Consider the following 27163-nt stretch of genomic DNA (forward strand, 5'->3'; position numbering starts at 1 on the left):
GGTCACGGCTGAATGGTCTTGGTTATTTAAATCAACACTAGATAATGGAGATGCAATAATAAACAGTGCAATACAAGAAATCGGATCCATAAAATGTGACAGTAAAAATATGAATGCAAAAAGTGGCACAGTAAAAGACAGGATATCAAAAAGTGAGTGAAAACAAAAGATGTACTGTGATTTCAGACACGTGTGTGTTAGTGGACTTATTGTGTAACATGTTGTCCTTGATTTATTATCTGAAAATCAGTTTCCGGGTGAAATGTTCCAGTGAAAGGTTATTTTTCCTCATGCTTTCATTTTATGTTCCATGAACCTGGCATCATAATGACATACGCATGTTTTCTTTTGAGAAATAAAAAAGCTCTGAAGAAAAAGGAACCATAAGAGGAGTTTGGTTAAATTTCTCTCGAAGTCCTGTTGTACAGAAATACAGTCAATATGAGGGAAGTCATCATATTCTGTCTTTGTTCTGCTTTTGTTTGTTTTTTTGTACCTCTTCGTGATTAATTGTGAAATGCTGTGAGGGGATTAACTCAGTGAGGAAGCTCTTTTGTTGTCGCTCTTGGCCCTACATTTGGTTGCTAATTCTAATTTTACACGTGTGCACGCATGTTCCAATGACAAACCTGCAGGGCCGCGGACTCGTCATATTTCAGGCTCTTGCTGCAATCAAGGATCTAAACGAGGCGAGTGAAGGGCCTGGACCACTTCACGGACCCTCCAATATGTGTAAATAGCTGTGTGGACCACCATAAACAGCTCCCATGATGAGCCCTCGGCTGCTATTATTAGACACTTGCTATTTTTTCCTTTTGTCTTTTTTTTTTTTTTTTTTCTCAACTCTGACACAAGGACTGTGTGCAAGATGAAAGAGGAAGAGACAGAAATAGAAGCTAAACAGAGGGAATTAAAAAAAAAAGCACATAGTCACGCAACCATGTCTGTGCTGTGACTTTTGGTTCATACTTCCACAGAATAACTGACTGATGGACGTGTCATCTGATGTATTTAGAGCAGAGATGGACACAGCTGATCCTGTGTCCCGCGCTTCAACACACCTGATTATAATGATTAACTCGTTATCAGGCTCTCTGCAGAGCTTTATCTGCAGCTGTTTGAACAGGGAAACTTTGAAAAACATGCAGTACTGTGGTCATCTCTACTTTAGAGGATTTCTTTTTCAACTCGTCCATCCAATTAAGCTTATTTGCATGTCTGAATGTTCTGGAGCGCAATTATTGAGTTTATTGAGCATAAACTCCATAATGAAAAGGTGCTTTCTTATAACTATGTGTGTCATCAAGAGGAGCAGCTTCTCATCAGGGATGGGCCACCTCAAACTGTTGAGGTTGCCAAATATGCATCCTCCCTCCCCACCCGGCCCACATGAGACACTGCCGACCTGCTGGCCAATCACAGGCTGACACAGACAGGCTGCAGACAAGAAAAAGACACAAAAAGGGAGGCTGCACACTTTTCAAAACCACTCTCACATGACAGAGTCTCAGAGAGCGCAGAGCCGCTGCCTCTCCATCACGCTGCCGTGCCCGTGACGTTCTCTTACCCTCATTTCCAGGCAGGCTCTGTGTGCTTTAGTCCTAAAATACAGCCTCTGTTTGCTGTGTGTTTTGCACACATCTGCCAGCATGTGCCTTCTCCAAGCTGTGCTGCTGTTTGTGGCACTGGGTGAGTACTTCTTCAGTCCTTTTTTTTTTTTCCTTCAGTTAAATCACAAGGACTTTCTGGGTAATTTGATGTTTTCAGCCACATGCTCCAGAAAGGGTGTGCTGGTTTTCTCTGCAGAGAGGAATGAAAGAAGCTGACTACTTTTACTAGTGGCACGTTGCCAGCATTGGCTACGTCAAAACTGTTTATCATTCTTCATTCTGTTCAACTTGTTCTGCCACAAAATGCCGTAATACCTTTTGAAAGGCAGTGAGACTGAATGGGCTTGAATTAGGTATGCATAATTTCTTCACACATGAATAGATTTTAAATCAAGTGTCTGTTTTGTGTTTGCAGTGGATCACTGATTTCTCGAAGATGCATTCTGCTTTTTGGGAAAAAAAAAATCTCTTGGGCTTAAGAGGTGTTAGTTAGAAATTCAAATACCCTGAAATGTTATTTTGCAGTTCATTTGATTCAAATAACTTGATGTTATCCTGTCATGTGCTGGGTTTTGTCTATCTAATCGGAGACTGTTAGTTGCACACATTTAAATCTAGAATTTACTCCAAGCAGCAACTATAACTTACAGCCAGAGAGTAACTTGATATAGTTAAAAAAAAAAAAAAAAAAAAAAAACCTTAAGTTTCTGCTCTTAACAATGGAATTTCTATCCTTTGGACATGTTTGTCACCCTGAGTCCATCATCATCATCTGGTCTTCAAAGTCTGGTCAGATTATTTTAGTACAGTCACTTCAAAATTGGGCTGTTCAATTTTGGCCCTGGAAGGCCACCATCCTGCATGTCCTGGGTCCCCCCCAGTGACGATAAACCTGATTCCAATGAGAAGTCCTCTTCCATGCTTGATGAAGACCTCCTCAGCAGATTCAGGTGTGCTGAAGCTGGCCGGCATCTAATCATGCTGCTTTTAATAAAGAGGGAAGGAAAACTCTGATATGGTCACTCTGTAGCTCACTTTGCTTGCTTTTGGTTTTTACTATTGAACATGTAACTGATAAATATATTGGATGTTGTGGTGCACATATATTGAGAAATCTTTCTTATTGTAAATGATATAATGATAATGCTCTGTGATGTGTTAAATAATGTAGTGGTGTGACCATTGTGGTGATTTTTCGACTTTTTTTTTTAATTGATGCATCTTTATTTAGACCAAGGCTTTATATGAAAGCAACATGATCAGAAGTTCTTGCTGGTTTGAGACACACTTCCTCTCCGCCATCCCGCAGCAGGATACGCATTGAGAGGTCCAAAATGGACACACCCGGAACAAAGACCTGATAGTCCCGAACTGCAGTGTTACTTTCTTTGAGAGAACGTTGAAAATTAAGTGATTTGAAATTGAATTTATTGCAGAGCAGCTATTATTGTGGGACACAATGTTTGAATAAACTATGCTAATATACATGGTAATTGAATAGTTACCTTACAGTATCGGAATAATCTTGAGTGACTTGTAATTTTTTTTACCTTGTTTAAGTTTCGCTAAGTTTCTTCAGTTTGGCTGCTCAACCTTGCTGAGTACACCGTTTTAAATCCCTCTTGAGCTACTTTCTGTTTTGTCAAGGACACTTCACTGTCACAATTCTGTACGTCACTGACTTTCTCCAAAAGTTCTTTCTGTTTCTCCTCAATGTCGACAGTCAGGTTTAACTTAAAGGTCAGTTCACACCCATCATGTAAATGTGAATCACCGAAGTTGATTGTGGATACGCCATACATCTAATTTTTGGCATTGAAAGACATGTTTTTGAACAAGAGCACCGATAGCAACAGAGTGCAGTAATTATTTGTTTTATATATTGAGAATTTGCACTCTCATCATCAGGTTGTTTCGTGTCAGTTTGTGTATCTACAGCATCAAATTAGAAATTATTTTGAAGCTTAATCTTGAAGGAACTCCTGAATTCAGCTTTTTAAAACCCCCCATTTAATCATTAATTCAGTTTTACAAATAGTGACAGCAGCCTTTTATGATTATATTTTTGGAGGGATCTTTTCTGACCACCACCACAATCCTCGAGTAAGATTTATCATTTGTTTACTGGAACATGGCAAGTAATTTTATGCTTTATTGCGATGAGTCATGCCATGTACTATAATCAAACATGGAACCTCTTCTGAAGTGATGCACACCAAAGACTGTAATTATTTTTAATCATAGTAATGCAAGAAAATATTCAGAATATGCCCCACATGAAAATCCTTCTGAAACATTCAAACCTCCCACGACTGTTAACACTGAAATGAATCACTCTGAGAAAAGAGGAAACTGACACAGCGAAATCCAGAAGCTCAACTCAACAAAATTGAATTGATAAAAAGTACTGCAACACCTTCATGTGTGACATATAAAGAATTCAGAATGACAGGCGAGAAAGTCAATACATGATGCAGAATTGGAGAGCATATAATGCAAATGTGTGATTTTTTTTTTTTTTTTTTTTTTTACTTGCCATGAATAAAACCATTGCATAAAGCCAACTGGCAAAAAAAAAAATTAAGCGCTATTTCAATTTAGCCATTTAGGTCAAGGTCACTGCCTCCACGTGTTATTTGTGATACATTAATTTCTTGTGATTTGGTTTGATGAGATAACTCAGATTATCATCACTGGTTCCTTCTTGTCTTTCTTCACAGATTCCATCTCCTGTGCTCAGTTCATGGCCCCTCTGAACATGGGCGGCGTCATGGGGCAGGTGCGGTTTAACGCCACCTCCCAGACGGCCATGGTCAATGTGACAGGTGTTGGATCCTGCAGTTCAGTCAACGTTTCCCTCACTGAATTCCCAGTCATGTTTGGCCATTTTGCTGAGCCCTGTTCTGAAGCCAATATTGGCTCCAGCATCTTCAACTTCACAGCTGACCCTTCATCGAATGCTGATATCAACGTTCAACAAGTCTTCCAGCAAAGATCAAGTCTCAATGACCTTTCTCTGGTATTGCAGACATGCAATGGCAGTAAAGTATGCACAGTTGTCGGTCAAGATCAGACAGCCTTGACGAAACAAGCCAGATTCACAGAGGACATTGCAGGAAATGTGTATATCCGCTCTAACAGTGACAATACCAGTCCGAGACTTCTCACAGATCTGATGACGATCGGTCAGGTCAATGCCTCAAAAACCAACATCACTCTCTTTGGTTCTGAAAGTAGTGCTGCAAACTGTACCTCGCTGCTTGAAGGCCTCGATGCCTCAGCCTTGACCAGACTAGGAGATGTAGACGTTGGCACCCCGTTGCAGCTTCAGAAATCCCGTCTCAATGTTAGCAACGATATTTCCTCACTTCGATTTCTTCTGTACAGCATGGGGTCAAATTTCAAGTGTGCTAGGATTTATAACGTAGCAGAGAAAAAGGTCAGTGCAGTTATGAACATGAATGGGATCCAGGGACACATCAGCTTTGTGCAGGCTTCCCCGTTCGATTTGACAGAGCTGAGAGTAAACTTGACAAATCTCCGGAGTCGAGTTGCCGGTTACCATGTTCATCACTTTCCTGTCCCTCCACTTGGGGCGAGTGAGTCAAGCCGGTGTGCAAACGATAATTTGGGCGGCCACTGGAATCCATTTGGAGCCAACGTCAGTAGCCCAACGTACCCAACTGGCCCTGGATCCACACATGACATGTATGAGATCGGTGACCTCAGTTCCAAGCATGGAAGCCTCGCAGGTCAGAATGCAGTGGAGATGAACTTCACAGATCACAGTCTCCCCCTGTTTGGAAACAACAGCATTGTAGGGCGCTCTGTTGTAATTCACCTGCCAGATGGTCCTAGGTATGCTTGCGCCAGCATCGGTTACCCTGGCGAAGTGGTCGTGGGTAAAGCCAGATTTCAGAGCCCTGTGGTTGGAGAGATCTGGTTCACTCAGCTGGTGGACAACCCTCTGTCTGACGTGTCCATCTTCGTGGATCTGTCATATGGCAATGCCTCAATGACTCCTACTGAAAACCACAACTGGCATGTTCACACTTACCCCATTAGCTCAGAGCGGGACGACGATCCAATGCGTTGTGGCACAGTCGGAGGCCACTGGAACCCCTTCAGCATTAACACGAGTGACAGTAGCTATGCCCTCCATTGTGCCCCATCTCGTCCCATATCCTGTGAGGTGGGAGACCTTTCCAGCAAACATAGCACTCTTAATCTTGGCACCAACATCGGAGGGGTAGCAGCAAAATATTTCTTTACCGATGTCACTTCCTGGTTGCCTATGTCAGGTGTGATTGGTCGCTCTGTAGTCATTCATGAAGCAAACAGAGGAGGACCTAGGATCGCATGTGCCAATGTTACAATGATGAGGGTGCCCAGAGCACAGATGGGTCCTTGGCGTGGCCCTGAAATGTCAGGCGGCCAGATATACTTTTCCCAAGCTGTTCCCCAAGGCCCAACCACGTTAAACGTGTCCCTGAGAAACCTGAGCTCCTTGGCCGGAGGTTACCACGTCCATATACTGCCTCTCCGATCGGGCGGTGACGATCCCTGCTCAGATGCAAATATTATGGGCCATTACAATCCCCTTGGCTTCAACATCGCAAACTCCCCACCACCTGGAACTGGTACTGTGGACCAATACGAGCTCGGCGACCTGAGTGGGAAGTTTGGATTTCTGACTGGTCAAAACAACACCGACGTCGTCTACATGGATCCTGACTTGCCGTTATCTGGACGTTTCAGCGTCATGGGGAGATCAGTGGTGGTTCACTACACCAATGGATCAAGGTGAGATCATTTGTGTGATTGTGGTTTTAGAGGAACTGAAACAAACTCAAAAGATTGAACTGAAATAAGGAACACAACTAAATATTTCATAAGGTTGACCTTATGTTCCTTTTATTTCATGAAAAAATCGTAACACAGTACGACTGTTTTTCTTGGTACATATTGCCAGAAAAAGGAACTGTTTGATCTACGTGAATTCTACACCTAATATGCTGAATCAACATGGAAACAGTCCTTAGCATGAATCCAGGTTTTACCACCACAACAAGCCTCCAACAAAGAAATATCGTTTACCAAGATATTACATGTAATTATGGGATATCATGAACAACAGCCATGTGTGCTGTGCTGTATTATAAGACTCCGACTTGCTTCCTCATTCATGAGAAATGATTCAGCAAAGTATCGTGGCATGAAAAAGCCACACAGTTAATCCTGCAGAATTGAGCTGCTCGCTCATCCTTTTGTGTTCTCAGATATTTATACCTGCGTGTTTGTTTCACTGTAGAATGAGGTGTGCGAACATCTCAGCGGTTCAGAATACAGATGGACAGATGGTTATGGCCAAGGCCTCCTTCTCTCGTGCGGTGGCTGGAACAGTCAGACTGGTGAGTGTCCAACGATGCAAAACCATTCTTCTCTATAAGCTCTTTATGGGGCAGGCACCCATGTGTGGTCAGTGCTATTATACAATAAAGAAATCAGTTTTATGATTAAAATATATGTGTGTGTATATATATAATTTTTTTTTTTAGGGCACTCAATATCTGCAGGTGGGGTAGCTGGGTTGTCTTTTTTATTTTAATTGAATACTTTGTAAAATCTCAAATGTAAAGCTTGAATTATTCCTTAACAAGTGGTTGGAAACTATTTCTAAATAGTTTGTTTAGTTACCTGGAGGCAGTTAAACAGTTCCTTAGATCATGTTATGAATATTCTACATTTGTGGCTCATCGTGATGTCTTTTGCCTGGAGCATGTGTGGGACGTCTGAGAGCTCACTGCTTTCTACACTACACATCCTCATATTTTAAAACTTCTAGTAACATATATTACATTTATCAAAATATGTGGCAAACATGCAGTTTTCCTCTTTCAAAATAATTTTTAAAAGAAGAGAATTTCAAAAGCATTGTGAAACCGCATTATTAATCTGTACTTGTCATTTGGAGATTCTGATGTTGGTGTAATTTCAGAGTCACTTTGTCGTCTTTAATTGCGATAGAACACATGCGTTGTTTCTTGCTAATTTGTTAGGAGCCAAGCTGCCACAAAAACATGACAGTGTACTTCTTCTGTGCTGAACTGAGTGAATTCATTAAGCCTTTGACGACTGGCAATAGCGAGCTATAGGAGAAAGGGTGCGAGATCAGTAGCTTAGCTTAGCATCCATCTGCTGGCTCAGGACACAGAGAATCCTGAACCGGGACCCTCGCTCAGGGAACAGCTGTCTCTGTCAGCTGCCCTCCAAGGCCCCCATACTGAGCCATTGCTCTGCATCTATTGCTCGGACCTCATAGTATCTCCAGAGAGCATTCCCATTATTGAGGGGGAAAAAAACAATCTCATCAATTAACAAATTAGAGTTCCAGTCTGTTAAAACCACATGGAGGTAATATTTACAAATCTTTCCATGTTTTAGCAAACCAAGTACACACTTGTGGTTGAAAATCTTGCTATTCGAATGTGAAAATTGTATAAATTTAACATTCTAAGTTTTTTTTGTTTGTTTTGTTTTTGTTTTTATTAATTCATGTCGCTTCAGATTCAGCAAGTGTATCCTGATGGAAGTAGCAGTGACACTACAGTGGAGGTGGATCTTGCATCTTCAAATCGAGTTGTGAGTGCTGTTTATGTATTACATGAATCCTCACTGGGTAGCTTAAGATTTCAGAAACAGTGGTGCCACACAGAAACAAATTCAAATCGACGTGCAATTACATGAAAAATGATGCTGCATAGCCACAAAGACGGTGGTTCCATGTGGAAACCCTGACATGTTGGTGTATTTACGTTATGTGTATTGGATAAATGTTCTTATGTAATTTCTAAATAGTGGATTGTACGCCTTCTTGCAGACAAATATGGTCCAGATGTACATTATGAAGAACCGGATTAACGCCGGCGACAACCCGTGCACTGGTCTGGGAGGACCATACAATCCCTTTAACATGACCTCAATGGTAAGATCAAAGTATATGCTTTTATTTATTGATCCATTAATGCAGCGGTGGATTTTAGCAATTCACAGAATAAAAAAGAACCACAGATGAAAAACAGGAAATAATAGAAAACATTGGTGAGCCATATCGAAAGTGAATACAGGAAGTGGAAGATTACCTGAGGAACATCTGTTTTTAAAAGCATTGACTTCATTCATTTTAATTGTATTTTTCTTTTGTTGAATTATTGTTAGATTCTTTACTCATGTATAGAAACCAGTACAAATGGAAAATTAAATTAGTGTTTGTGATTTTTGCTGACTTCATTTTTTTTTTCAGATGTTGTTTGATTTAAAGCAGTTTGCTGCATCTGCTTCATTAGAGACGTCCCCGCAGATCTTGATCATACCACGAAAAATTAATCACATCGTTTAAAGATGCATTTCCAAGATATGATATTAGAGATAAACAATCAAACAGCATCCAGGCTGTCAGTCACACTGTAAACTTCCTTATTCTGCAGAGATTATGGTGTATTATGAAATGCATTTTTAACAATGAACTATTCAAACATGTCAATCCTTTCCTTTTCCTCTTTTAAGTAGTTAGATTCATGGTGAACTTGTGCTTATGTGGTTAATGTGTGACATGTCTTCTCATTCCTTTTCTTCAGGCTTCCAGCTGCTCATTAGAGAACCCTCTGAGCTGCGTCGTCGGGGAATTCTCTGCAAGACATGGAAACATCAGCCTGACCATGAGACAGCTCCTCACTGACAGCATCATCCAACTCACTGGAGACTTCACAGGTGAAATGAGAGAAGATTCATCACTTGTGAAGCTAATTGACTTTTTTTAACTGTGAATGTGACAAAAGAATTGGTGATTGTCATGTTTCTGTGGATGTTCTCAGTGGTCCACAGGTCGCTGGTGTTGATGGAGGGAGAAAGCGTCGTTGCATGTGCCGACATCGTCCCCGAATCTCCGTCAGGAGAGCTGGTCTTCCCCAACCTGGCTCCTTTCAGCCGGTGAGCACCACAAACTGGAATGAATGATTTCTGTTTGATTTCCAAACTCTCGACAGACTTTCAATTTTGCCCAAGGGAAGACAATCCAGAGGATTGTATTTTGTGTATATACAGTGTTGTTGACATCAATACGCTGCTCATTTGACATCTGTGAGCAGAGACGGTCGCTGGCAGGCATGTGTCGAAGGCTCTCAGGTGTCAGGTGGAGTCAGACTGTGAGCTCACGCTCTCCCATGCTGGGCTGGGTTCTCTCTGAACAAGATACAGGACTCAGGCGAACACTCAGCCATTGCATTTCTCTTCATCCTGCAACAGATACCAGCTGAACAATCCTTCTATCTCAGGTGTTCAGTATGCTCTGTGAATACATGTGGCATAAATCAATGTCTGGAAGTAAAAAGTTGGAAAAAGTGCCCTACAGATGTGAGTGATTAAAGATAGTGAGTGTACTAAACAAGTGCCATGTGTAACTCAAAATGGTGTAAAAATACCGGTACTACCAGTTACCAAAAATACTCATAGTATGAAAAAGACTTTGCAAAGGTAAAAATACCGACCAAACTCAGAATTAAAAAGTGCTGGAATAAGGTGTACACAAGTGAAATGTATTAATTGGTCAACAGTACTGATCCATTTTCCCATGGTGATACTTGGGTAGTATCACCCCAAACACACGCACACAACATAATTAGTGTGGATTCACCTCCCTGTTATCATATAGAGTTAACTAGTGGCTCTAATTTTCATTTACAGTGTACGTGTGTGTGTGGTGGCGTGCCCAGGGTGTAGCCTGTCTTTGACCGTAAACAGTTGATTTAGAACACAATGAATTGAATGTATAAAGGTGGGAAGGTCTTTATTGAACTTGCAGAACAGGCCATTTAACTTGTCACTCAGAAGGTTATTGTTGCAGGCGTCTTCCACAGAAAACCTTCGTCTGACTCACTGTGTTGAGAGAACAAGCGGCTACCACCGCTGGTTCAACCCTGAAGCTCTGACCACAATTCAAAGGAAGTTCTATTTTCTGAATACCCACAGAAAACATGTTCGTGGCAACATATTCCGTCCTTTGTTTTCTTGTAATTCCCCTTTTGACACTGCCTTCCTCTTATACCCAGAAAAAAGCTCTTCGTTACATCAGCAAAGTTGGTGGCTCACAAAAAACAAGGTTATTTAAAACACAGGTGCTCTGCTCTGAACTGCTCTTCTCAGTCTAGACTGATCAAATAAATCTAACTTAAGCAAACAAACTAAGCACTAATTAGCTCTCCACATGAACTACTAACTATCAGTCATGATGGTCTAATCGCCCTTTTGTTACCAGAAATCATATTTCATTTTGGGCCCTGAATTATGCAGGAAATAACATGTTATGAAGCAAAATTTACCATAACGCCTCAGCATTCGATAAATTACCAGGGCTGCCAATGTTTCTACATTCAGAGTGATCCTTGTATATATTTTTTTGTGAGTTAAGGCTCAGCTAATGCAACAGCTCCGATCTTTATCAAGCCACTAAATCAACATTGCATTATCTGAAAAAGAGCTGTCTAAACGTGGGTTTATCTCGATTTGTCTCTGCTGCTTCTTGTCATGTTTATTAATCCGTTTATTTTTTTGTATTTTTTGGGGGGAAATACCCTTGTGCAATATCAGCTTTAATGACTTATCTCGAATCAAAAATAGCATGTCGGCACCGCCGTCTGACTTCCCGCTTACCTGCTGTCAGTCCAGCTGAATGCAATGAGTCAACCGTTTGTTGGACTGACTCACAGCACCGACGGCTCAGCTGACGTATCACAGCATCTCTCGCTTCAAATCCCACCAGAAATGGGTCACTGCTGCGAGTCTCCGGTGAGCCCGAGCTGTTCAGGTTGCATCAGCAAAGGCATCTGGCACAACTATTGTGCAAAATCAACCACGCGGATCAAAAGATCGCCTGTGATGACAGGTGAAGGCCGCCGATGACGGGCCGCCTTCGCGCATCATCAAACAAGACAGAAAATTTACAAGACTTTGCTCGAGTAACGAGTTGAGTAGCCATGAAACTTTAAAGACGTCTCCAGTGACTCCATTCAAATCTCCAAAATAAACTAATTTTCGTCCACGTGAGTCAGTGGTTATTAAAAGCATAATTCATCCACTTGGTGAATACAGTGCATTTAGAGGCTACTTGTTTTATTATTGTACTAAAACTAAAAAAAAAAAAAAAAAAAAAAAAAAGTACTACTACTCGGTGAAGTCTGACGGGTGCAACATGGCGGCTTTGTCAAGGAGCACATATTTGAAGACGCATCCAAATAGTGGCACACAAAAACCACAACAACAACGGTTCACTGACTCTTACCGTGACATTTGAAGTTGAGGCCAAATAATCTGTCTTTCAATCGCCTACGTGCAGGATCAGCAATATTAAAACCTACTGGTTACTCAGGGTCAGGTACAATTAGTAGAATGTCGCCTTTGTTTGTTGATGCCGTCAGCATCTGTCACACCTTTCGGAATTCTTCCTCATACCAGCTGTGGGTGAAGTCAAGGTGCTGCTGCATTCAGTAGTTGTGCCAGTGTGGACTGGCGACCTGCCAATAGAAAGACACACTTTGCATGAAGGGGAGGGGCTTGGAGGGGCCGCTGTCGTCAGGCGCAGGGTTTCCCGGCAAGCAGTCAGGTTGGAGCCAGCTGTATTTTTGCCTAATTATAGATTTTTGTGTAATTATAGACTTTTCCACCTTTTAACTAAACTAATCATACTTAATGATACCCTTGAGGTAATTTTTACCAAATTGACCCATTGCTGGCCGGCCGTAGCATGGCACTCTGGTGCTTTGCTCAGAGGCCCAGAGTGCTGGTCTGTCAGGCGTCGTAGTTGAACCTGCCAACCCCTGATTCCACACCCGGCCCTGCAGCCGTCTGTCCCATAGACGGTAAATAAATGGACAGACCTTTCGTGACGTCACCCATAGAGGTCTCAACCGCCGTTCTGAAGACCACAGGCGAGTCCAGCAGGACGTCTCCACATTGAATATTTGAAACCGGATGTAAATGTGATTGGTCCAGCCCGTCACATGACCGCATCACGTGGCCAGAGGAGGCGCTGTGATAGGGCAATTTATGCAAAATTTTAACTCATAAAGTCAACAGATGATATATGTGAAAATCAGAGTCTGGTGAAGCCAACACGGTTATAGAAACTAGTGATGGAGACCAAAATATGTTCTGAAACCGGCCGCTTTATATATTTATTTGCACTCTGAAAATCGGCATTTTTGAATGGGTTCCAATGAGACCGGGGCTCTTTTTGAAATCAGCATCATTGCCCCCTGCTGGAATTTCTCTGGAATTACAGCTTTTTTGCACTTCCGTATTATCTTCATGTTTTATGAGCGGAGGTTGGCGCCTGGTCTGTCCCAGCGACCTTCCAACATATGGTTAGTTATAATGTCACTAATTACAGCTGATTAGGTTGTCCATTCTACTGTCCATTTTCACAATTGGCAGTAATTTAAGAACAAAGCACTGCATTAAAGTAACACGCCATTTTACACTACTGGGTTTTCACATGGGACGGTCAAGAGAAGGATAATGACATATGCCACAAATCTAACCCGTTCTGCCGGTGTGACCATCGCGGATCGGCTGAAAACACCAGCTGATCATCCATTCATCTCGATGCTGTATGACTTCATTATGAAGCCTATTCAAGCGCATAATGATACGGGTTGGGTTGGCACCAGTTAATCCAGTGGTACCGGATCCCCATTGCAAGAGTCATGAGTGTTCTTGCATAATTTCTTTGAGCTGTATTTTTCATTAGAAGTCTTGATTGAAAACAAAAGTGGATGGTGTAAGCAGTATAGCGTGAGCGGCGGAAAAACCGTGAGCACCAAGAGGAGACGAGTCAAAAGTTGAGTGGTCCACTTCTTTTCAATTCCTTGTGCAAAAGAAAAAGTGCAAAAGTACCAGAAAGGTGCATTGGAGCATTTCATAGGAGCATGACTTCCCCAGTAGCAATGTAGCACACAGCTACAACAAACTATGACCACAACAACTGCTTAGTGAATGTCTTTGGGCCCTTAAATACATTCAGCTTAAATGGGTGAAACCATAAAACTCCATGAGGTGTAAAAACATAATTTTAGTCCACTATGTTAAAATCCTTCACTACAAAAACTATATAATATAAAGAAAACTAAACCCATACTTAAGAATAAGCTAAACGGATTAAATAAATGAAATCCTAAAATCTGTGAAAGCACCCTCCGCCCATTTCCACTCTTGGTCCAGTGCGGAACCCTCTTTAGTGGCGTCCATCGTTTGGCTGGACACCACTCCTGGACACAAGAGCAGACGGTGAGTAAAAATCACACACTTCACCACACTCGCACAGCCAACACCTTCTCACACTCACTGCATGCACACCAACACCTAAAAGAAAAACCTAATTAAAACAGGCACATACAGTACATTGCACGTTCCCAATTTGATTTGTCATGTTTGTCTTGCAGGTCTGCCGCCATCACCGCAGGCGACGCACCCCGACCGGACCCACAAACGGTTTTCCAATAAAAAATTTCAAATGAAAATCGATGTGCAAATTACTTCTTTTATGAGCAAATTAGCTTCCTTTAGAAGTGCTTTGTGAGTGAGAGAAAAACTGCTCAGTGCAAAAGTATTTTTGAATATGATGTGGAATTTCATAACACATTCAAACCAAACTGCTGACATTACGAAATCAAACCACAACAAATACATTTTACTTATTCATTTCTGAATAACTTTTAATAAAGCTTTTACTGTACTCTCCTTTTTTATTTCGTTCACATTGCTTTACTAGGAAGATACATTAAACAATTAAGAATTGCCTTGTTTCTGAATGGTACTCTACATGTAAATTAACTTGACTAAAATTTCAAAATGAGCTTCAGTGCAACAACAGTTTACAGCAGACTTTGTGAAAAGACATCAATTTCAAATTGAAAGAATCAAACTGCCACAAGAGGAACCACACTTTGTTTTACCTTTGAGTCCCAAGAGTTGCTACCATGTTGTGAAAAACATCAGAACAAAATTCTGATTAAGAGACTTGGGATTGAAGAAGGGTCTGGGGTAACATCACCATGCTTGAAACGTGAGCGTTATTCAGTGCGTGCACTGACCACAAAGCTGATCCATATTTTCTTGGTGCACAGGTCCCTGTTCCGCACAACGCTTGGAAGTTTCCTGGGACTAGAACCTTCCAGAGTCACCATCCTGCCCTTGTCGCCCATTTCTGTCGCTGAGGGAAGGTGTCGGCAAGTCAACTTCATGATATCTGGTAAGGAAAGTCTCACCGTTGTGCCAGTGTTTCCAAGCATGAACAAAGAAACGGGAGCAAAGGAAAGACAATAGAAACAAGCTTGAGCACTTTCCAAGTTACGGTTAAGATTCTCAGCAGAGGTGTTGGAACGGTAAATCACACCCTGCCAAAAAATACAGCAAAGCAATTAACTGCTTCAACGTTTGTTTTGCTTGAGTGGTTCAGTCTTGAAAACTGCAATGATTCTCCTCCACCCTGCCTTTATTCAGAGTACGTCACTTTGGACAAACGCTAAATGAAATTGTAGAATTGTAGAATTGTAGGTAATGTAATTCAGGGAAAGACCACAGTTCATTGTGATTCAAAATGACAACTTGGTTGTTCCAAAAAAATCTAGCTACAGTGTAATAGTAAATAACGCAACTTTAAAATAGGAGCCGGCCCGCATCCAAAGCAGACCCAAAGCTGCTCAGCTTTGTAGTGTCCACCGCATAAAGATTGTTGTGTTTGATTATAGTCTTAAAAATTTATCAGACAAGTCTACAGACGGCCTGGTTGTATAAGGCCTCTGGGACCTCGCTGGGCAAGCTGTGTGTCGAGGCATCAGGACAATGAACAATTATGGACATTGAAAATCTTTAGAAAAGCTGAATAAAAATCAGTCACTTGATGCAGGAGAGGGCCATCACTAGGATTTAAGTTCAGGGGGGGCTTAGCCCCCAGCAGATGCACAGGATGTGGTAGTGCATGACCACGAAACTTCACAAACAGAGACTGAGAAATTATTCATTATTATTTCAGTTTGTTTTTTTTTTTGTTTTTTTTTGATACACTACAACTACAAATAAAGGTTTGCAGAGTAACGATGTGTTTACAGCAGCAGTTCTCACCCTGGGTTTCCCGGACCCCCAGGAGTCAGCGAGCCAGAGCTTGGTGCTCCGTGAAAAAAATTTCTAATAAATTGTTAATAAATAATAAATTAATGAAAGTAATAAATTAATGAAAGTAGTATATGTCTACATATGGAAAGCAATGCATCAATTAAACTAATTCGGCTCTGTGTTTCAAAGATGCTCACGCGCTGGTACCAGCTGCATGTAAGGTCACAGGGAAAACCTGGAATGGATTTTTAGTGTTATGGTCGTTCTCTATATAAACAAGTAGAATGGACTCACTGAAGGGCTATCGATCTGATGCTATGAAGTGAGGGGAAACGGACAGAATATTGATCGTATTTAAGTGAATAATTAACGGTTGTAGGATTGTGTGATTCTTTAAAACTCATATTCCAACCAATTTATATTGAATAAGTAGGCATTTTTCTTGCAAAAAAAAACAAAAAAAAAAAAACATCAGTGGCCCTGAACAGCACCAAGTTATTTAGAGGGGCTTAAGAATATTCTAGGGGGGCTTCGGTCCCCTAAAATAAGCCTAACAACACCACTGCGTCTCATTTTCTGCCCTTTCCTCTTGTCCCAGGTGAGGAAACAGAGGAGGGTCTGTGAGGTAGTTTCACACACTATAGCACAGGACAGGCATTTCTACTCCCAGAGATCTCCCACAAGTTGGAGAGCGTACTACTGCGATAGTTCCCTGGAGGGCGCTTTGACAGTGACCATGTATATTCCAATGAAACAGTTGATGCTCTCTGATTCAGAGGCTCAGCTCAGAGGCTGCACATTGTGTGGTTTTTGTGTGTCGATAAGCATTGTGCTATTCTTTGTATTTTTAAAGGAAACGTGAGCGCTGACCTGCTGAGGTCTGCCCAAAGCAGCAACCAGATGGGAAACTTCTCTTCTTCTTGCATATGTAGTTGTAAGTATGAGCACTCGGCTGTAAATGTGTAAACTGGATGTGTAAATGTGTCATACAAACTGAAGAGTGGATCCGCTTCACTAGGACTGGATTGGATTTCGCATCCGATTGTACGGGGTAGTCTACGCCGACCGATAATCCGCTCCATGTCTCATATATACAATGCCTGACAGCGGAGCGGATCAAATGGGGGATTATTTGTTCTGCGCATGCGTTCCCCCGTACATAGTGACGTAATGATGTGCACAGTAAACGGGAAGCAGGACAGTCAAAAGCAAGCAGAAGAACTGGATGATGCTTGAGAAACACTTTTTTAATAAAAAAAATCCTGAGAGAACAAACACTAGAGAGGAGAAATGGCCGCAAATCGCGCAACAGCGAGTTGTTTAAAGACCTCCGTGGCATACTACAAGCGGACCGCCCGGCCGATATTAAGGATTAACTGGTTCTCATGTTAACAAGTGACGGATTTCTGTGTAAACACATGCTGGTAACAGCAAACGTTAAAATAAGACTCACAAAAGACTCAAAACTTATAAATTTACTGTAACTGTAGATAACCGACATTCGCCAGAACGACTACAAGTTTCAGTGAATTTTTCAACATCTGTTGGTCACAAGTTAACACAGACACCAGTTAATTCGATACATCGGCAGGCGGAGCGAAGCCCCAGTGCACACACCGGGATGTGCAGCTCGGCAGGGTGGTGTATCATGGAAATCACATGAAAATCCTCATGAAACATTCAAACCTCCCACGACTGTTAACACTAAAATGAATCACTCTGAGAAAAGAGGAAACTGACACAATGAAATCAGAAGCTCAACTCAACAAAACTGAATTGATAAAAAGAAATGCCACACCCCCATGTGTGACATGCAAAGAATTCAGAATGACTGGAAAGAAAGTCAATGCATGATGTAGAATTATAAAATGCAAATGTTTTTGCCAAAGTATTCCAAACGCAAACTGTTAATAATCACGTTGTTTAGATTTAGCTATTTAGGTCAAGGTCACTCCCTCCACGTGTTTCTATTTTGAATCAAATGTAAAACCGCTCGTAGGACCTTTCTTCTTCAGTTTTACCTCTGATTTCAGATCGTTGTGAAACTGGATCTCGAATTCCAATAGAGAGCTGATTGTTGTAGTTTTACATTCATTTCTTGTGAGTTGATTGGAAGAAATAACTCAGATTATCATCACTGGTTCCTTCTTGTCTTTCTTCACAGATTCCATCTCCTGTGCTCAGTTCATGGCCCCTCTGAACATGGGCGGCGTCATGGGGCAGGTGCAGTTTAATGCCACCTCCCGGACCGCCATGGTCAATGTGACAGGTGTTGGATCCTGCAGTTCAGTCAATATTTCCCTCACCGAATTCCCAGTCATGTTTGGCCATTTTGCTGAGCCCTGTTCTGAAGCCAATATTGGCTCCAGCATCTTCAACTTCACAGCTGACCCTTCCTCGAATGCTGATATCAACGTTCAACAAGTCTTCCAGCAAAGATCAAGTCTCAATGACCTTTCTCTGGTATTGCAGACATGCAATGGCAGTAAAGTATGCACAGTTGTCGGTCAAGATCAGACACCCTTGACGAAACAAGCCAGATTCACAGAGGACATTGCAGGAAATGTGTATATCCGCTCTAACAGTGACAATACCAGTCCAAGACTTCTCACAGATCTGATGACGATCGGTCAGGTCAATGCCTCAAAAACCAACATCACTCTCTTTGGTTCTGAAAGTAGTGCTGCAAACTGTACCGCACTGCTTGAAGGCCTAAATGCTTCAGCCTTGACCAGACTAGGAGATGTAGACGTTGGCACCCCGTTGCAGCTTCAGAAATCCCGTCTCGATATTAGCAACAATATTTCCTCACTTCGATTTCTTCTGTACAGCATGGGGTCAAATTTCAAGTGTGCTAGGATTTATAACGTAGCAGAGAAAAAGGTCAGTGCAGTTATGAACATGAATGGGATCCAGGGACACATCAGCTTTGTGCAGGCTTCCCCGTTCGATTTGACAGAGCTGAGAGTAAACTTGACAAATCTCCGGAGTCGAGTTGCCGGTTACCATGTTCATCACTTTCCTGTCCCTCCACTTGGGGCGAGTGAGTCAAGCCGGTGTGCAAACGATAATTTGGGCGGCCACTGGAATCCATTTGGAGCCAACGTCAGTAGCCCAACGTACCCAACTGGCCCTGGATCCACACATGACATGTATGAGATCGGTGACCTCAGTTCCAAGCATGGAAGCCTCGCAGGTCAGAATGCAGTGGAGATGAACTTCACAGATCACAGTCTCCCCCTGTTTGGAAACAACAGCATTGTAGGGCGCTCTGTTGTAATTCACCTGCCAGATGGTCCTAGGTATGCTTGCGCCAGCATCGGTTACCCAGGCGAAGTGGTCGTGGGTAAAGCCAGATTTCAGAGCCCTGTGGTTGGAGAGATCTGGTTCACTCAGCTGGTGGACAACCCTCTGTCTGACGTGTCCATCTTCGTGGATCTGTCATACGGCAATGCCTCAATGACTCCTACTGAAAACCACAACTGGCATGTTCACACTTACCCCATTAGCTCAGAGCGGGACGACGATCCAATGCGTTGTGGCACAGTCGGAGGCCACTGGAACCCCTTCAGCATTAACACGAGTGACAGTAGCTATGCCCTCCATTGTGCCCCATCTCGTCCCATATCCTGTGAGGTGGGAGACCTTTCCAGCAAACATAGCACTCTTGATCTTGGCACCGACATCGGAGGGGTAGCAGCAAAATATTTCTTTACCGATGTCACTTCCTGGTTGCCTATGTCAGGTGTGATTGGTCGCTCTGTAGTCATTCATGAAGCAAACAGAGGAGGACCTAGGATCGCATGTGCCAATGTTACAATGATGAGGGTGCCCAGAGCGCAGATGGGTCCTTGGCGTGGCCCTGAAATGTCAGGCGGCCAGATATACTTTTCCCAAGCTGTTCCCCAAGGCCCAACCACGTTAAACGTGTCCCTGAGAAACCTGAGCTCCTTGGCCGGAGGTTACCACGTCCATATACTGCCTCTCAGATCGGGCGGTGACGATCCCTGCTCAGATGCAAATATTATGGGCCATTACAATCCCCTTGGCTTCAACATCTCAAACTCCCCACCACCTGGAACTGGTACTGTGGACCAATACGAGATCGGCGACCTGAGTGGGAAGTTTGAATCTCTGGCTGGTCAAAACAACACCGACGTCGTCTACATGGATCCTGACTTGCCGTTATCTGGACGTTTCAGCGTCATGGGGAGATCAGTGGTGGTTCACTACACCAATGGATCAAGGTGAGATCATTTGTGTGATTGTGGTTTTAGAGGAACTGAAACAAACTCAAAAGATTGAACTGAAATAAGGAACACAACTAAATATTTCATAAGGTTGACCTTATGTTCCTTTTATTTCATGAAAAAATCGTAACACAGTACGACTGTTTTTCTTGGTACATATTGCCAGAAAAAGGAACTGTTTGATCTACGTGAATTCTACACCTAATATGCTGTATCAACATGGAAACAGTCCTTAGCATGAATCCAGGTTTTACCACCACAACAAGCCTCCAACAAAGAAATATCGTTTACCAAGATATTACATGTAATTATGGGATATCATGAACAACAGCCATGTGTGCTGTGCTGTATTATAAGACTCCGACTTGCTTCCTCATTCATGAGAAATGATTCAGCAAAGTATGGTGGCATGAAAAAGCCACACAGTTAATCCTGCAGAATTGAGCTGCTCGCTCATCCTTTTGTGTTCTCAGATATTTATGCCTGTGTGTTTGTTTCACTGTAGAATGAGGTGTGCGAACATCTCAGCGGTTCAGAATACTGATGGACAGATGGTTATGGCCAAGGCCTCCTTCTCCAGTGCGGTGACTGGAACAGTCAGACTGGTAAGTGTCCAACGATGCAAAACCATTCTTCTCTATTAGCTCTTTATGGGGCAGGCAGCCATGTGTGGTCAGTGCTCGCACACAATAAAGAAATCGTAAGGACTTTTTTTTTTTTTTTTTTTTGTAGGACACTATCGATAGGTATTTAGGCAGGGTTGTCTTTTTTTTCCCATCAAGAGACATCAAGTGAGACTTTTACATTTAGAGATATTTGTGAAAGTATAAATTCCAAAAAAAATAATTTGGTCATTATTGTCTTTCCGGTCAAACAATAGCCTTGAATTATTCCCTAACAAATGGTTGGAAACTCTATTTCTAAATAGTTTATTCAGCGACCTGCAAGCTTTTAAACAATTCCATAGATCATGTTATTGATGTTCTGCATTTATCGCTCATCGTGATGTCTTTTGCCTCGAGCGTGTGGGATGTCTGAGAGCTCACTGCTTTCTACATCACACATCCTGATATTTAGAAAATTCTTAAAACATATTAACATTTTTTGAAAGAAAAACAATTTATGACAATCATGCAGTTTTCCTTTTTCAAAATTACTTTCTAATGCCATAATATTTTAAAAGAAGAGAATTTCAAAAGCACTTTCAAACTGCAATATTAATCTGTACTTCTCACTTGAAAATCCTGATATTGGCGTAATTTCTGAGTCACTTTGTCATTTTTGATTGCGACAGTGTACGTCTGCTGTGCTGAACAGAGTGAATTTCAGCCTTTGACAAATGGCAATAGCGAGCTGTAGGAGAAAGGGTGCGCGATCAGTAGCTTAGCTTAGCATCCATCTGCTGGCTCAGGACACACAGAGAATCCTGAACCGGGACCCTCGCTCAGGGAACAGCTGTCTCTGTCAGCTGCCCTCCAAGGCTCCCATACTGAGCCCTGCTCTGCATCTATGGCTCGGACCTCATAATACTGATATTGATACCGTTGATCATGACATCCTACTACAGAGACTAGAATATATTACTGGGATTAAAGATTCAGCATTAAACTGGTTTCGATCATATTTAACAGGCAGATTCCACTTGGTTAATGTTAACAATGACTCTTCATCTCAGGTCATAGTTAAACATGGAGTTCCACAGGGTTCTGTTTTAGGACCTATACATTTCACATTATACATTTTTCCTGCAGGGAATATCATCAAGAAACACTCCATTAGCACTTCAAGAGGTCATTCATCCCCTCAGCAATCAGGCTGTTCAACAGATGTGCCTGAGTCAAACCGAGTACATCAGCACTATTTTATTGTACTTTTGTTATTTATTTGCGTGCATATGATTTGTGTGTGCTGCTGGACATCTGAATTTCTCCCTTTGGGAGATTAATAAAGTTTTTTCTATCTATCTATCTATCTATTAACTTCCACTGTTTTGCAAATGATACACAGATCTACTTATCCATGAAGCAAGATGAGACCGATCGACTTGTCAAACTAGAAGACATAAAGACCTGATGAGTCGTAGTTTTCTCCTCCTAAAGTCGGATAAAACGGAAGTTATTTTATTCGGCCCAAAACACTTGAGGGAAAAATCGTCTAAGCAAAAAGTGCCCCTGGATGATGTTGCTTTAACCCCCAGTAACACTGTGAGGAACATGGGAGTGACTTTTGGAAGAGGAGAAGACAGACATGAAACACGTCCATGTCTTGATACAAGAAATGTATTTGTCCTATCTCCATCTCTTTCTGTCCCGTCACCCCAACCGGAATAGCAGAAAGCCTCCACCTCTGAGCCTGCTTCTGCAAGTTTCTTCCTTTTAAAAGGGAGTTTGTTTTTCCTTTCCACAGTCGCTTATGCTTGCTCATGTGGATCTGTTGGGTTTTCTCTGTAACAGTGTCTCGAAATGACTGTTGTAATTGGCATCTTATAAATAAAGCTGAATTGATTTGAATAATATCTCCAAAGAGCATCCCCATTATTGAGGGGGGAAAAAAAGTCTAATCAATGAACAAAATGGAGTTATAGTCTATTAAAACTACATGGAGATGATATTTACAAATCTTTCCACATTTTAACAAAGCAAGTACACACTTGTGGTTGAATATATCGCTATTCAAATGTGAAAGTTTTATAAATTTAAGAGTTTTTTTTTTTTTCATGTCGCTTCAGATTCAGCAAGTGTATCCTGATGGAAGTAGCAGTGACACTACAGTGGAGGTGGATCTTGCAGCTGTTTCAAATCGAGTTGTAAGTACAGTTTATGTATTACATGTATCCTCTCCAGATAACTTAAGATTTCAGAAACAGTGGTGCCACACAGAAACAAATTCAGATCGACATGCAATTACATGAAAAATGGCGCCGCACAGTCACAAAGACGGTGGTTCCATGTGGAAAACCTGACATGTTGGTGTATTTACGTTGTATGTATTGGATAAATGTTCTCATCAAATTTCTAAATATTGGACTGGACTGTACCCGTTCTTGCAGACAAATATGGTCCAGATGTACATTATGAAGAACCGGATTAACGCCGGCGACAGCCCGTGCACTGGTCTGGGAGGACCATACAATCCCTTTAACATGACCTCAATGGTAAGATCAAAGTATATGCTTTTATTTATTGATCCATTATTGCAGCGGTGGATTTTAGCAATTCACAGAATAAAAAAGAACCACAGATGGAAAAACAGGAAATAATCGAAAACACTGGTGAGTCATATCGAAAGTGAATACAGGAAGTGGAAGATTACCTGAGGAACATCTGTTTTTAAAAGCATCGACTTCATTCATATTAATTGTATTTTTCTTTTGTTGAATTATTCTTAGATTATTACTCATGTATAGAAACCAGTAGCTTACAAATGGAAAATTAAATTAGTGTTGGCGCTCTTTGCTTTTTTGTTTTTGTTTTTTTCAGTTTGTTGCTCGATTGAATGCAGTTTGCTGCTTCATTAAATCAAACCACGGCAAAGTAATATGTTGTCAACATCTTTCAGAAATACATCTTTATATGTAATATGATTTTATATGAGATATGATATTAGAGATAAACAATCTTGAACAGCATGCAGGCTGTCAGTCATGCTATAAACTTCCTTCTTCTACAGAGATTATGGTGTATTATGCAACTCATTTTTAACAATGAGCTATTCAAACATGTCAATCCTTTCCTTTTCCTCTTTAAAAAAAGAAAGAAATTGGATTTAATTACTTGAAACACCAGTTTCCAGTGGTTCTGTTTTCAAATAGTTGTAAGTTAATTTTGTTTCTTTTTATCAGAGCTGGAATCATTGTAACAATTTCTCTTTTTTTCTTTGATTCAGTTACTTAAAGAGTGTCAGATCGGGATGGCAAGCTGCAGTTAAGGTGGCAAGTTCCTTGTGCTTATGTGGTTAATATGTGACATGCCTCCGAATTCCTTTTTTCCAGGCTTCCAGCTGCTCATTAGAGAACCCTCTGAGCTGCGTCATCGGGGAATTCTCTGCAAGACATGGAAACATCAGCCTGACCATGAGACAGCTCCTCACTGACAGCATCATCCAACTCACTGGAGACTTCACAGGTGAAATGAGAGAAGATTCATCACTTGTGAAGCTAATTGGCTTTTTTTAAACTGTGAATGTGACAAAAGAATTGGTGATTGTCATGTTTCTGTGGGTGTTCTCAGTGGTCCATAGGTCGCTGGTGTTGATGGAGGGAGAAAGCGTCGTTGCATGTGCCGACATCGTCCCCGAATCTCCGTCAGGAGAGCTGGTCTTCCCCAACGTGGCTTCTTTCAGCCGGTGAGCACCACAAACTGGAATGAATGATCACGTTTGATTTCCAATATATAGACAGACTTTCAATTCTGCCCAAGGGAAGACAATCCAGAGGATTGTATTTTGTGTATATACAGTGTCGTTGACATCAATACGCTGCTCATTTGACATCTGTGAGCAGAGACGGTCGCTGGCAGGCATGTGTCGAAGGCTCTCAGGTGTCAGGTGGAGTCAGACTGTGAGCTCACGCTCTCCCATGCTGGGCTGGGTTCTCTCTGAGCAAGATACAGGACTCAGGCAAACATCTGAAATGAAAGAATGAGCTTCAGTGTGAAACTCTACATGTAACAGTTTACAGCAGACTTTGTGAAAAGGCACATCAATTTCAAATTTAAAGAACCAAACTGCCACAAGAGGAACCACACTTTCCTTTGCCTGTGGATCCCAAGAGTTACTAGCATGATGTAAAAAACATCAGGACGTCCATCAATCAGCCAGAAACTGCTTGATGTAAGGAAAATGCTGATTGAGAGACTTGGGATTGAACAAGGGCCCGGGGTAACATCACCATGCCTGAAACGTGAGCGTTATTCAGTGCATGCACTGACCACAAAGCTGATCCTTAATTTCTTGGTGCACAGGTCCCTGTTCCGCAGGACGCTTGCTAATTTCCTGGAGCTAGGATTTTACAGAGTCACCATCCTGCCCTTGTCGCCCATTTCTGTCGCTGAGGGAAGGTGTCAGCAAGTCAACTTCATGATATCTGGTAAGGAAAGTCTCACCGTTGTGCCAGTGATTCCAAACATGAGCAAAGAAACGGGAGCAAAGGAAAGACAATAGAAACTCCTTCAACATTTGCTTTGCTTGAGTGGTTCAGTCTTGAAAACTTGCAGTGATTCTCCTCCACCCTGCCTTTATTCAGAGGTTATGTAATTCAGGGACAGTCCACAGGTCTTGGTGATTTAAAATGAAAACTTGGTTGTTTCAAAAAATCTAATTGCAACATGATGGTAAATGACACAGCTTTAAAATGGGAGCGCCAAAGCTGCTCAGCTTTGTCGTGTCCACCGCATAAAGATTGTTGTGTTTGATTATAATCTCAATTTATCAGGCGAGTCTACAGACGGCCTGGTTATATAAGGCTTCTGGGACCTCACTGGGTAAGCCGTTTGTCGAGGCAACAGGACAACGAACAATTATGGGCATTGAAAATCTTTAGAAAAGCTGAAAAAAATTGCTCAGTAACTTGATGCGCAGGGTCTGAGTGTCTGTGCGTCTCATTTTCTGCCCTTTCCTCTTGTCCCAGGTGAGGAAACAGAGGAGTGTCTGTGAAGACGTTTCACACACTATAGCACAGGACAGGCATTTATACTCCCAGAAGTCTCCCACAAGTTGGAGAGCGTACTACTGCGATAGTTCCCTGGAGGGCGCTTTGACAGTCAATATGCATATTCCAACGAAACGGTTGATGCTCTCTGATTCGCACATGGGGAGCTTTGTTCTGACTTAATTTCTCATGATTAACTTTGAACTCAGCTTCGGCTCAGCTCAGAGGCTGCACATTGTGTGGTTTTTGTGTGTAGATAAGCATTCTTCTATTGTGTGTATTTTTAAAGGAAACGTGAGCGCCGACTTGCTGAGCTCTGCCCAAAGCAGCAACCAGATGGGAAACTTCTCTTCTTCTTCCATATGTAGAAGTAAGTATGAGCACTTGGCTGTAATTGTGCTTTGTGTGCAGGATGAGGATGATGAAATTGTTCATTTGTGTGTAGAAAATGTCTCGCAGGTGTTTTTGTTGAATTGTTTCAGTTGCATAAATTCCAGTTTTTGAAATGAACTTCCTGTGTTTGGTGATTTATATTGAATGACTCCGTTGCACTCTGTAATATTTGTCAATACTTGTAGCAGTGTTGAAATGCTACCAATTTAGGAAACGTGATCTGAAAATCACATTGCCAAACACCAACAATACCGTGACGAATAAATTGTGTAATATCAAGCCTGGGGCACGGTGAAGTCATGTGAGCCTGCAGAGATGAATCTGAGAGACGGTTATTCCGCATTATTTAATTTACACAACCTGTGTCACACATGAGACAGATATTTTAAAATCTATTGAAAAAAGCTGTCTGAGTCATGTAATCAGAGTTTCTCTCCCAGCTTGACTAATCTGTGCTCTCCATTTCAACGCCACAGACTCGGGGATTGCAAACCGAGGCGTGCCCGGGGCTTCTCTTCTGCTCCTCCTGTTTGCTGCCGCCTACCTGCTGCCATTGACTATTTTTTCATAACTGGGTGAAATCATCCTCATCAGCAGTGACACACCAAACCTGGTATTGTGATTTTATAAATATGATGAATGTAGTCCACCAGACAGTACGATGGTCACCAGGCAATGCTCTCACTGTTTCTCAGACGACACGAGTCCGTCTAGACTTTTCTAAACAAGTATGAAGATTCTCTTTTCTTCTGTTCAGGCAAGTAGGCATTTTTCAACATGTTATTTTTTTTCCTGCCTTAGAAGTGTCATTCGATGGTGGTGGATGACATGCCTTCATGTCAGCTGGTGAACTGTAAACAGGTGCCCTACCTGTCATTTCCTTGTTCATGATGGATTTTTTTTTTTTTTTCTTAGTAGCGTTGCTACTTTTGTTAAGAATGTGTTTGGGTTCTGGTTGGGGGTAATGCTGTATGTTCTCCGATCTTCAGACTTTTATCTGAATTGAATGCACTATTTATGATTCCATGTGGAACTTTGTGTACATATCAGGAAATTGTGAATAAAATGTTTCTATGCTTTGTTCTAATAACCAGTTT

General features: G+C 41.8%; 1 protein-coding gene across 1 annotated transcript; it reads left to right on the forward strand.

The window, feature by feature from the left end:
- The first annotated feature begins 1484 nt into the window (after window positions 1-1484).
- On the forward strand, window positions 1485-27160 carry cusr (Copper-only SOD repeat protein). Its single transcript, XM_030093325.1, has 18 exons — window positions 1485-1689; window positions 4331-6413; window positions 6922-7021; window positions 8178-8252; window positions 8491-8595; window positions 9248-9380; window positions 9485-9599; window positions 14789-14913; window positions 16630-16710; window positions 17941-20023; window positions 20532-20631; window positions 22755-22832; window positions 23076-23180; window positions 24018-24150; window positions 24256-24370; window positions 24988-25112; window positions 25963-26043; window positions 26543-27160. The coding sequence occupies exons 1-18, from the start codon at window positions 1650-1652 to the stop codon at window positions 26635-26637; spliced, it is 5772 nt and encodes a 1923-aa protein (XP_029949185.1). The 5' UTR covers window positions 1485-1649; the 3' UTR covers window positions 26638-27160.
- The last annotated feature ends 3 nt before the right edge of the window (window positions 27161-27163 follow it).

This window comes from Salarias fasciatus, chromosome 6 (assembly GCF_902148845.1).
Source record: "Salarias fasciatus chromosome 6, fSalaFa1.1, whole genome shotgun sequence".
NCBI lineage: Eukaryota > Metazoa > Chordata > Actinopteri > Blenniiformes > Blenniidae > Salarias > Salarias fasciatus.

Coding starts and splice junctions, on each gene's coding strand:
- cusr (XM_030093325.1), top strand. CDS start 1,650: ATGTGCCTTCTCCAAGCTGTGCTGCTGTTTGTGGCACTGG. Junction 6,414..6,921: donor CACTACACCAATGGATCAAG/GTGAGATCATTT, acceptor GTTTCACTGTAG/AATGAGGTGTGCGAACATCT. Junction 9,600..14,788: donor AACCTGGCTCCTTTCAGCCG/GTGAGCACCACA, acceptor CTTGGTGCACAG/GTCCCTGTTCCGCACAACGC.